This window comes from Tursiops truncatus, chromosome 13 (assembly GCF_011762595.2).
Source record: "Tursiops truncatus isolate mTurTru1 chromosome 13, mTurTru1.mat.Y, whole genome shotgun sequence".
Lineage (NCBI taxonomy): Eukaryota > Metazoa > Chordata > Mammalia > Artiodactyla > Delphinidae > Tursiops > Tursiops truncatus.
In genome coordinates this window covers 39,479,126-39,491,896 of record NC_047046.1, presented here as the reverse complement: position 1 = coordinate 39,491,896, position 12,771 = coordinate 39,479,126, and the positions used below count along the sequence as shown (strand labels likewise).

At 47.7% G+C, this 12,771-nt stretch overlaps 1 protein-coding gene across 1 annotated transcript in view; it reads right to left on the bottom strand.

Moving 5' to 3' along the window:
- The window catches only part of CABLES1 (Cdk5 and Abl enzyme substrate 1), a 105,870-nt gene that overhangs the window by 59,872 nt on the left and 33,227 nt on the right, over positions 1 to 12,771 (bottom strand). The window contains exon 2 of the mRNA XM_019930528.3: positions 4,462 to 4,533. Within this exon, the coding sequence (XP_019786087.1) occupies positions 4,462 to 4,533 (72 nt within the window). The remainder of the gene's footprint in view (positions 1 to 4,461; positions 4,534 to 12,771) is intronic.

The following is a 12,771-nucleotide window of genomic DNA, read 5'->3' as shown; positions in this document are numbered from 1 at the left end:
TGAATGAGTGCAGATCAAAGCAAAGACATGGTAGCAGGTATCTGGTGGCTTTCATCAGGGAAACGGGGCTCCCTGGGCCTTGGATCTAGAGGAAGGAAGCCTCCCTGTCAGTCATGTCCATTCCACCGGAGCAGGGTTCACAGCACATGGCCACAGCCTGAGTGGCCCTCCCAGCATCCACCACAAACTCACTACCAGCCCTAGTGACCTATCACTAGTAATATTTCAGATCCCTCCCTGGAAATGTTGTGAGGATTAAACGTGATGATTTCTACAAGAGCTTCATACAGTGTCAAGTGACACGTTCAGATACAAATATTCACATTCATACTTATGTACACACATTAATATACACATTTCAAGTGTGTGATTATTATTAAAACCTTTAACTACAAAGGGTGCATATTTTGTTACTGTTTGCCTCCTGTATTCTGAAAACCACAGCCCTTATTAAGGGTCCTGAATTCTTGGTTTTAAATAGATTCTTTTAAAGACGTGCAGAGGGACTTCCCTGGCGGCGCAGCGGTTAGGAATCTGCCTGCCAACGCAGGGGACACGGGTTTGAGCTCTGGTCCGGGAAGACCCCACATGCCGTGGAGCAACTAAGCCCGTGCACCACAACTACTGAGCCTGCGTGCCACAACTACTGAAGCCCACGCGCCTAGGGCCCGTGCTCCACAACAAGAGAAGCCACCGCAATGAGAAGCCCGCGCACCACAACGAAGAGTAGCCCCCGCTCGCTGCAGCTAGAGAAAGCCCGTGCTCAGCAATGAAGACCCAACACAGCCAAAAATAAATAGTATATAAAAAAAAAAAAAAGACATGCAGAACCCTGCCTGAGGGCATTTTGTAGATGCTTCCTGTGGACCTCAGGAAGGGTTTGAATAGGGAAAATCACCCACTAATCCCCCTCCCTACTCCAAGCCTCCGAACCCAGATTCAGCCTTCTTGGGGTCCAAGAAGATTCAGCCTCACTCAGCCTTCCTGGGGCAGCTCTCTGGAAGCAGACCCAGCACCTCAGACTGCCTCTGTTCTACCTCCAGAATGACTGTTAGAGTCTGCAGGCCACCCAAGGTCCCCAATTGTCTCTCTCACACACGCAGAAGGTTCTAGAACTATGTAGTCACTGGAGACAGGAGAATCCTTGAAGGCATAAATGTGTGCTATCATTGGTTGCTGGACCGTTGTTCAGGAGCATCCTCACATCCTTACCCAGCTTCCCCCCAAAATGCAGAGCTTCCTGGGTCCCCCAGTCTGAGGGCAGTGGGCTAAGAGCTAGACTGTGAGGATACCTTCCTAAGACCCTAAGCTGCTCCCTGCCTCCACACCTGCAGAAAGAGGTGCTGTTACGCTCAGGTTTGGGCACAAAATCTCCCAGCCTTCTGCTGAAACCGGAAGTTGGCAAAAGGGGCACAGGTGCCTTTCGGCACCAGAAATTACTTAATGGCACGGCAGCCCGCACACATCAACTGAGACAGGCTGGGAACTGGGGCAGGTGGTGACGGCTGCCGCATTTGCTGCAGCTGAACTGAGGTCTTTCTGGACATCTAACAGAGGCATCCTAGGGGTCCTTATTTCTGGGATGCCAGGTAACCACCAGGCAAAGTGGAAAACCCCAGTCTAAAGCCTCTCATTGCAAATGCTCAGTCCTTGGAGTTCAAGGTGGATACAGGAAACTAACCTGTGATGTGCAAGAGAAAGGCAAGACTTTTAAACAGATAACAGAGGTGCTTTCTTTCGATACCAGCATCCAATTCTAACTGCATATGCTACTGATACAGCCCTTTGATCAGCAAGTTGTTTGTTGTCTTGTGTTTTTTTAAGCCTTCAGCCTCCACCACCCCCCACCTAAGAAACGCTTTCAGAGAATTGTGGCATTAACAACAATTGCCAAGGAAACTGGAAGACTAAGCACTCAGGTTATGGCAGGTTAAGCAAAGAAGGAATTAATTTCAAAGCCATCTGCACTGACGTGTAAAAATACCCATTTAAAACCATACATTTTAAGTGATGTAAAATTAAATTAGGATAGAATTAAACTGAAAACTAATTTAATGAAAGATTGGCTCTTTCTTGTTAGCACTGATTATGGGATACACTTAATTATGCAAAAGGTTTTTAATAGATGCCTTGGAGCCGTTTGTTCTAGGTGCTGAGTTTAAAAGCAAGTTGGGCTAATAGCCTTCCGCCCCCGCAGTTCCCAAAACACTTCAGCACCATTACTGGTACATTCATTTCACAGAATCGGGGAGCTGGAAAGGACAGAGATCAGCTGATCTGCCCCTCCCATTTTACAGGTGGGAAAACCGAGGCCCCAGAGTAGGTAAATGAATTTCCAAAGCCACATAACCAGTTGGTAGAAGAATCAGGCCAAGAATTCAAGTCCCCTGACTCCCAAACTAATGCCCCTTCTGCTATTTTTATTTCTTAGGAACAAGTAAGTTTCTAAGTAAGTAACAGAATTCTTTATTGAAGTATAATTGATTTACAGCTTTGTGTTAATTTCTGGTGTACAGTAAAGTGATTCAGTTACATAAATATATATATATATCCTTTTCCATTATGGTTTATTACAGAATATTGAATACAGTTCCTTGTGCTATACAATAGGACCTTGTTGTTTATTTTATAATAGTAATTAGTTTGTATCTGCTAATCCCAAACTCCTAATTTATCCTTCCCCCGCCCCCTTTCCTTTGGTAACCATAAATTTGTTTTGTATGTCTGTAAGTTTGCTTCTGCAGTAAATATCAGAAATTTTTCAATTAAAAAAAAGTCCATTAGGGAAAAAAGGACTTCTTAAACTGCCAACTCCCTTGGTTTCAGACTTACTTTTTAAACTTTATATTTACACAAGATTTGTTGAAAATTAAGTATAGCATTCTGTAAGTAAGGGTTGGATGAAGTTACAGTTAAGGCAGAGAAGCCATTTTTACTCTGCCCATTTGTGCTATCACAGGACTGAGGGGTAGAGGACCAGCCTGGGCAGACTCTGAAAGGAGGGTACAGGGGTGATGGGGCCCATGACCAGGAACACAGCACCCAGTTCCTTCTCTGGCCCCCCTTTACCACCTGGAATCCCCGAGGTGACATTTTAGAGCCTGTGACCTTTTTTTAACCTGGTTTCCTTGGTCACAGCTACCACATTGCTCGAACGACCACGGCCCCTTGCATCCTCTCCAAACTCCAGGGCCTTTGCAGTTCTGTTCATTGATTAGCATCAACTGTACTCAAATGCCAAAGCCACTCGGTGCCACCTGAGAACGTTTCTCCCTGACGCTCGCTGATTACTTTGGGCCACTTAATAGAGACGGACAGAAGAACACTTGTACCCAGGCCATGTGGATCACACAGCCACACACCATCAGCCTAAGACGGTCCCAGAGGGTATGTGTGTTTTCAAAAAGACTTCCAAAGTGGAAATCGGACTGTCTGGCCCTGACTTTCTCTTTGGAATGATGTCGGTGATGAGATTCACAGTCACTGATGCTTCCAATCAGATCCCAGGCCTGGCCTGTCTATGCTCCACCCTTTATCCAGGTGGTCTGTGGACAAGACCCGTGACCTGGGGGTGAAACTCCAGGCAGGGAAGGAGCCCGCTCCAGGGGGAGACGCCTCCCTCCACCTCAGCATCCTCCCAGGCTCAAAGGGAGGAGCCAGTGACTCCCAATCCCTGCCAGCAGCCAAAGTATGCATGAAGGGTGCAGATGGGCGTTCCCGCAGGAGCTGGTGCGAGGGCATGAGAGCACACACCCTCCCTCGGCTCTGCCCCTGCCATGCATTCCTGTAAAGCCGCAGCGTCCCACAAGGTCCCGTCTTGCCTCAGCTCCTCCTGCACAGCCAGCTCAGCTGGGGCTGCCGTGAGGGCTGCAGGGGACGCAGTGTGTGTCTCCTGAACTCCAGGGGGGCCAGGTGGACCGAGGCGCAGATTAGAGGAAGGAGAGCTGCCAGTCAGAGGCCCGGCACAGCTCAGCAACTGCTGTCACCGAGAAAAAGATGCTTCGGAAGCACTTTTCTAATCTGGAGGGAGAAATGGAATGCTTTCAGCCCCAAGGGAGCACTCACAGCGGACCTACCTGAGTTTCCCAGCACCTGGCTTTGGAGGACCATCGTGGCACCTGCTAATGAAGTCAGGGACTGTGATTACTGTGTCCCCGTGCCTGAGAAAGCCGGGGCAAGTGACGCGCTCTTCTTCATTAAGCAGCAATTTTCAAGAGGAACAGGTAACCGCACCTGAATTCACATGCAAACTGGGCTATTCTGATACGTAATTGGGATTTCATAGTGTTCTAGTTCTAATGTTCCAAAGGGCTGGGGTTTCCAAACAGAGTCTGGGGATCTGATTGTCATTTTTAGAATTTAATTCTGTAGATCAAAAACTAAAAAAAAAAATTCAAACTTTGGCCGCCACCTTGTATTGCAGGCCATTCACACACACATAAATGCAACCCAAAAACTTACCTCCGTAGAGGAGCGTTCTCCTCAATATCTTCCAGGGTCTCCAAGGACGATCTCTGGGAGATGAGGCGACGTCTGCAGAGAGAGGGAAAAAAAATCTAGGAGTTAAAACTGCATTGTGAAATGGATCAGGCATTTCTATAAAGCTAAAACTGTTCTAAAAAAATAAAGTCCACTAAGAAAAAAATCAGGCAAAAGGTGTTTTAAGAGGCTGCCATATTCCCAGCCTGTACCCTGAATGCCAAGCCCATCTTACCTTGCTGAATCCTGAGCTTTTTCTCCCTGGTTGTAGGGCTGCTCTGGTGATTAGGGAAGTGATGGATACTTTTTATGCTGCCTAAAACCAACAAAAGACAAGGTGCCTCTGATAGTGTATAACTTTGGTACTGTGTGCACTTTTTCTAAAGCATTAGATAGTACTGTTAAGTATTCAGATCTCAGTGGTCTGAACCAGCTTTAGCTGATAAATATTAAACATTAAAACCGTACTAAATAAAATCTCAAAATCATTAGGAGGCAAGGAAAAACTTATGGTCTCTGGGCCATAATTTCGAAAGCAACTAGAAACAAGGCAGACCTTATTCCCCTGGGAGAATTTCTCTGAGACCAGGGAGAATATATATCAGGGCGTGATGAGGCAAAACACAAACTCTTTCCATCTGCTAAAGAACTGCAAACCACCTGCCCAAACCCCCTCAATCTAGTTTCTTTTGTCAGACTGAAATAAGAATGGGTCCTAGTTAATTGAGACCAGGCGGGATGGTGGTTGGTAATTTTATAGCAAATCCATGTGAACAAGGGCCATCACTTCATAGTAAATGATTTGGCAGAAGGGTGGTGTGGACAGAAAAATATCTGATTGGGTCTTTACCTTGGGAAAAAAATGAGATTAAAATTACAAGACTATGTCTATTTTGTGTTCATTTGATAACATTTAGGTTAAGAACATGCAATTATAACCATGTTCTAATTTGTTCTAAAGAATAAAAAAATGAAACGAATGTTTTTTGCTTTGTTCTGTGTGTACTTTTTCTGACCAACCACACTGATACCTTTTTGCTTCGTGTTTTATTTTTAATAAGACAATCAGAAGGGTCATTTTTGCAAACCATTCGAGGGCTTCATCAATTTTCTCAGAGCCTGTCTTCATGTTTTGACAGTCAGATCCTTTCTAAAACACTCAGCACACACCTCCCTGCTTCTCTCTCCAGTGAGCCTCGTTTGTCCACATGTGAGACCCAGGAGCTCTCCAACATCACCTTCACTGTCTTCATGACACACTGACCTTCTGCAAGATCTGCAGTTTACTCTAATTAACTTATGCTAAACTTCCACTTCTGTAATATGGTATTGTTAGAGTTCCAGCAGTCAGTCAGACCAGGGAGACACTGGTCTTACCTGAGGGGGTGGGGAACTGATTTTATAGGTGGGGATTTGAGAGGTGGCCAATTCATGAGTAAGTAGGACTCGCCTGTGCAGCCCCCTAAGTCCAGGGACTCATCAGGCCAGGACCCCTGTGACAACACCTGGCGGCTGTGGCTTTGAAGGAGGTGTCCAGGCCGTCGTGAGGCACAGCCCCTCTAGGTGCCAGGTCTGGCTGGGACGGAGTCCCAGGCTGGGACGGGGACAAACCCCCAGTTAGTCACACTCCCATCCAGTGTAGCTCTCAGGTATAGGTGTCCCATGCTCCCCATCCAAGGGACGGTATGATGCTACATGTGTGCTGGGTCAGACAGACTCCGATTTCCGCCCTGGAGTCTGGAGGCTCTGGGACCTTAGAAAACTCCTTAATTCTGGAGCCCCAGTTTCCTCACCTATGACATGGGAAAATGAGAGTAAGTAAGAAACAGAGAGACATGAAGTCCTTGGCACGGGACAGTTAATGACCAGGAGCTCCTGGGATTTTGATTGTTACTCCAGTTTCCTCCACTGGGGCTGCAGCCTGACCTGATGCCCTCCCCCTTCAAATGACTGGGGTCAGCCTGGCTGTCCCAGCTCTGGCCGCTCCTCCAACCCCTGCCAGTGGCGAGGTCACTCCCAAATGCCTTGTGCCCGAGCCAACCTGTGACACGTGCTCCTTCCACCCCTACACCCCCTTCGAAGCAGAACTAACTTGGTGTCACCTTCGCTGAGGCACTGGCCACCTATAAAATTAGAGCCCCAGGCCTCCGTGCACTGTTTTTACTTAATACCAATGTCTCCTCTGCAGCTGTGATTAAAATGATATTTACTCTGTTTATCTGTGGATAATGTTCTGAGTTTCGTTTTTCATTTTTTTTTCTGTTTTTGGCTGCACCGCGCAGCATGTGGGATCTTAACTCCCCGACCAGGGATCAAACCCTCACCCCCTGCAGTGGAAGCGTGGAGTCATAACCACTGGACTGTCAGGAAAGTCCCTCTTCTGAGTTTTTAAATCAAAAGTGAAATATTAATTTAAGTATGCACCCCTAAATTGTCATTAGACATAACATAGTCACAGGCAGAAATAAATGTATGGGTTTCAGATCCTGAAAATCCCAACAAATCCTGTCAAACTTTGAGCCTTCCTCTGCAGGCGAACGCAGAGGCACCTGTCATCTCTGCATTTTCAGGTGACAGGTAAACAGACATTTAACATTTGGCTCAATCTGCAGCCGAGGTGACTGCAGCAACTGTGCAGCTTCAAGCTCTCCCTTCCTTCAGTTATCGTATCAGAGGTCCCCTGGGAAGCTCTGTGGTTGGCCCCTTGGGCAGTGAAGATACAACCAAGGCCGCAGCAAAGGCCAGGCAGGTGCATCCTTTTCTGCCCACCCACCCGACCAAGCCTGGCCTGCTGGGACCACAAAGCTGATCCCGGCTTAACTCTTGTCCTCAAGGAGCTCATATTCAAGGGGGAATCCATGGGACCACCAGCAGGGAATTCCATTAACAACCCCTCAAGCTCCTCTGGCATTTGAGGCTGTCTCCCTTTCCCACCCCAAGAAGAGCATGGCCAGCCCTCCAGCTGAAAATGTGTCCAAATGAACACACGGAGGACACATGAGGCTCTGCCAGGCGCCCTGGGGCCCACAGGCTCCCGTCCAACATTCAAACCAGGGGGTGCACCCTAGAAAACGAGGTCAATTCATAAAAGCACACAATCTGACAATTCCCCCATCTAAAACCCACATCCGGCAATTCCTATGCTGGAAAAGCCTGGGGCCCACAGGCTCCCGTCCAACATTCAAACCAGGGGGTGCACCCTAGAAAACGAGGTCAATTCATAAAAGCACACAATCTGACAATTCCCCCATCTAAAACCCACATCCGGCAATTCCTATGCTGGAAAAGACAGATGCTATTTGGAAAATAATCAAATTAGAATACATCTTTCTACATATTTATAAGGATTTGTTTTCGAAAAGCCAGTACATTTGATATTCTCTTCATGAGTTGAACAGGTATAGATTCTCTCCCTCTCATACACACAGAGGCACTTAAGGTCTGGATTCCTTAGAGGGAAAAAAATTCAAAACCCAAATGCCCACCTGTTCCTTTAAGTTCAGCAGATGTGTGCTTCCCTTCTTCATGAACAGAACTAAGCAATATATTCTTTGAGATGCACATATAGAGCTTGGAAAGAACTACCACGGATCATTGTAAAGAAACCGTCATATGGTACCAGAAAAACGAAGATGCGATGCCTGCCCTTCCTGCCACGAGGGCCTGCCCTGTGGTGGTAGCTCATCTCTGCCCCTGCCACCCCGCTAAATCCTTCCAAGCTGTGTAGTAACCTTTCCCCTTACCTTCTATCTTCAGAAAGCCCACAGTGGAAGGGAAGGCTAAGGGCGGGTGGCCCACCTTCACCAGGCACTTTTCACCCCGTTATCTGCCTCATAAACCAAGTCCATTACTGTGCAGACTCCTTACCATTGGGCACAGTTAACAAGCAGAAGTCTTTCAATATTTTAATGACTGATGAGGAATACTTAGCCTTGGGCCAAAACAGCATGCCCCCTTATTAACCAAGAAGACATTCAGGAAGAGCCCAAGTGTTATACGTCGAAATCACTAAATGCAAGATTGAGTCCTCAGAATTCAGGGTTCCCCATCTTGTCTGACAATTATAATTTGGGCCCTTGCATACTGGCCACCAACACTTCTGAGGCCGATGTGGTTCACATTCAACGCTCATATGTAAGTCAGCCTCCCTAAAGCCCCCAGACTCATTTTAGAATACTACCCTTTGAATGTTGGACTCTGCCTAGGCAAGGAAATTCTAATCCATGACAAGGTTGCCTATCTGGATATACCTACTTGGACCAAATTAATCCACTTATCATTAGGGCTAATGGTTGATTGTGGTGTAAGTCACTGAGTGGTCCTGGGACCCAGGGCTGGTCACAGTGGGAATTACGGCAGCAGAGCCTCACCAGAGTGGACTCTGGGCTCACTAATGTCCCTGCTGACCAGTGAGGCTGGGGCAGGGTCATCCTAGCTCCAGCTGGGCCCAGGGTTTAGGACGGTGATTTAGGACCAAGCTGGGATAAAGAAGGTGACCCCCAGCCTCAGCACTGGTGTCAAACAAGTAGGTCGAGTTGGATCAATGCTCTCCACCCAGGGAACATTAATAATCTCTGGGGGAAAAACACAAGCTTTGGGAGCAAGAAGGGACCCTTGACCATCTGGGCCAACCATTCCTACCCTCACAAAAAGGCAATTTAGCTGTGTGGTTCCCCCCATGGATGGAGTCCCCTTCCTGGCTGTCAGGCCGCTGGAGGGCAGGGTTACCTCTTCACAGACGTGAGGGAATGAGGGCCTCACGGATCCCTTAGTTACACAGGGGATGGGCCAGCTGAGGTCATAATTACTTCAGATCTGTTCCAACAGTTATTATGACCAAAAAAACCCCAAACAAACAAAACCTCCAATCATAAAAATAACTTATAGCCACGAGACACCCACAGACTTGTAATATTTTTTTTTTTTTTTTTTTTTTTTGCGGTACGCAGGCCTCTCACTGTTGTGGCCTCTCCCATCACGGAGCACAGGCTCCGGACGCACAGGCTCAGTGGCCATGGCTCACGGGCCCAGCTGCTCCGCGGCATGTGGAATCTTCCCGGACCGGGACACGAACCCGTGTCCCCTGCATCAGCAGGTGGACTCCCAGCCACTGCGCCACCAGGGAAGCCCCCAGACTTGTAATTTATTTGCTGTGTTACTTGGGTCCTGCTTCCACTGACCACGTCACCTCCCTCCCCCAGACAAAACTGACCACTCCAGCCAGTGAGCTGCTCAGGCTCTCCTCATCTGCATAGCCCCAGGGATGGAAGATGCTCAGTAAACAGCAGGGACTCGATCAGGGCCGGTTGAATAAACTAATGAAGTCCACCATCTGCCGGTGGCTGTTTGGGATTTTCCCAGAGAGCACCAGACCTTCCACTCAATGCTTTTCTATACACAATTACTACTGGCTCTTCTCTATTCAATACACAAGGTCCCAACCTGATCACCAGGAGCCCAGAAATCATCCTCAGAAAGCTTCCCATTGTCTCACTACAGCGGGAAGAAGAGGGAGGAAGAAGACCCTCATCCTGCAGGGCTGGGGTGACTGGGTGGGCAGAAGGGCCAGGGCCCCCAGCACAGCTCGGCAGTTCATAGGCAGAAGGCATGATCCGTTTAAAATGGATTTCTTCTGTTTGAGTTTATTAAACATTCATCTTTCCAAATGGATTTTTCCCCCCTGCTTTTGTGACTATAAGAGTACTATGTTCCACTGTTTAAAAAAAAATTCAAATTAGGAAACATATAAAGTAGAAACTGAGGAAATGACCTGCCAACCCCAGGGCCCAAAGAGCACCTTCTAAGAGTTTAGTGTATGTCCTTTTTTGACTTGTTCCTATTTCCACATCAACTTATAAATATGTGTGTGTGTGTGTGTGTGTGTGTCTGAAACTATGAAAAAGACAAGAAGAATTTGCTTTTTTAAAACCAAAGGCAACAAGGAAGACCAACCCGCCATGGGGTGAAGCTGGAACCTGGCTCCACTGTTGGTGACGTGTGCAGTGTCTGAGCAAGATATAAGGATGGGATCTCAGAGAGACAGCTGTCAAGAGAGAGTCCGGGGTCCTTCCAGGCTGGGAAGCAGCCCCCGGGGCTGGGTACCCTGTTCTCTGGCTCTGGACCAGCAAGTGAGGAGCAGTGAGCACAGAGGGGCTGTGCTTGCTTGCTTGCAACACCAGCTAGGGAAGAATGGGATCGAGGACCACCGGTAGGATCAGGGCTCCAAGCTCACCGCCGAGGCTTGGTCTGATGCCCGCAGGTCCAGCAGCCTTCCCCACGCTGAGGTGCAGATGCGGGAATGGTGGCCCGAGACCTTTCTGGGGGCTGGAGGACTATCTCACTACCTCAGGTAAAAGAGGTACTGCAGGCAAGGAATCAGGGCTGGACAGCAAGCAGTCCCACTTCAACCTAGAGACCACGGGAGTCTTCATCCCTCAGCCTCCTTTTCTGACTCAGAGTCACAAAGCTTCCAAGGTCCCAATCAGGGCCCAGCAAGAAAAGGTGTGAGGGTCACTAACCTAGAAAGCAGAGCTGGCCTTTTGAGCAGTTAGGAAATCCCTTTGCAAAATGTCATAAGATCCTATCCCCCGGTTCGTATATCTCACGTACGAGGGGAAGCTCACTACTTCAAGAAGCCCTAAAGAGAAGAACCACTATGTATCTAAGAACCGTACTTTCACTGATACAGCTTCTGAGTGTCAAAAGCTTCTGAGTATTTGTGAAAATTCTCGTTTTCAAATACCAGGCTTCAAAGTCAAATGCTAACATCCCCACTGTTCTTTCCTTCATTTCTCTAACGCAGCTTCAAGTTGTTGAGGTCACAGCACCAGGAGCTCGATCTCCAGATTCAGCAACTAAGTTGTGATAACTCTGGTCATGATTTGGCAAATTTTAAAGCCAGGATTCCAGATGCTCCCGTAGCAGAAGTCAAATCAGATTGTGCTCCTTGAAGAAGCAAACTGTTTTGCACCAATACATATGTGTTCACAGATGAGAAGGAAAAGTCAGCTGTCCCCTCTCAACAGAAGCTACAGGCTGAAAGCAAAAACGGCCTTGGCTTCAGCCTGAAGGTGTGTTTGTTAGGTTCATGCTCGGTTCTGCTTTCCACAATCTAAAGCTTCATCCAGCAGCAAAGGTGCTGAAACTGAGTGAGGCCCTACCTTGCTCACCTGGCAACGGCTGGTTGATAGACTGTGGAAGAAATCCCAGAGGAGAGCTGTGGAATCTGACATAGCAGTGGCGCACTGGCTGGGCCAGGCCACCAGGCTGGGGTGACTGCAGAGCACCATGCCTGGATCAGTCAGGTCCTGCAATGCCACTGAGCAAAGAGCACACGGCTGATGTGCTTGTGCAGGAAAAAAACCCTCTCCCTGTGGCAGCATATGCGTCTAAAGGCAGATCCATACGCAGAATACAGATGGACACAGTTCACACACCCCCAGTGGTCATGGAATTTTCCTTGTAAAGGAAGGAAAACAGATCATCTTTAAGAAAAGAAGGGCTGCGTGGATCAAGAAACAGACAAAATGCTAGGAAACTGATTTTGAATCTGGCTATATTTTAGAGTCTCTAGCTGACAATCAGGCACAGGATCGCCGAGAATTGCCAATCAGCTTGTTCAAATAAGACCTGTTTCTACATTAAAAAATATCCAGCCATTTATTTCCTATTTTTGCAAACATTTATTTATTAATGATATATCAAGTATCAAGCAGCAAGCTGGATGCTGAAATATAGCAGTGAAAAACATAAACACTATCCCTCCCTCATGGAGTTTAAATTTATGGTCAGGAAGACAGACACTGAACAAGTAACATAATTCCAGTTGTGAAAGAGATTAACACAAGGGAGGAAGAAAACAAACTACCTATAATACTGTGGGGCTACTAGCAAGATACATTTCAGTTATTTGTAAACATACTGAGCTCTTGTTTCCGCATGTGTGTCAAGAACTTCCCTGGTGGCACAATGGTTAAGAATCCGCCTGCCAATGCAGGGGACACGGGTTCGACCCCTGGTCCGGGAAGATCCCACATGCCACGGAGCAACTAAGCCGATGAGCCACAACTACTGAGCCTGCACTCTAGAGCCCGCAAGCTACAGCTACTGGACCCGTGTGCCACAACTACTGAAGCTCGCGCAGCTAGAGCCTGTGGTCCGCAATGAGAGAAGCCACCGCAACGAGAAGCCCGCACACCACAACGAAGAGTCGCTCCCGCTCGCCACAACTAGAGAAAGCGCATGCGCATCAACAAAGACCCAATGCAGCCAAAAATAAATAAACAAATAAAT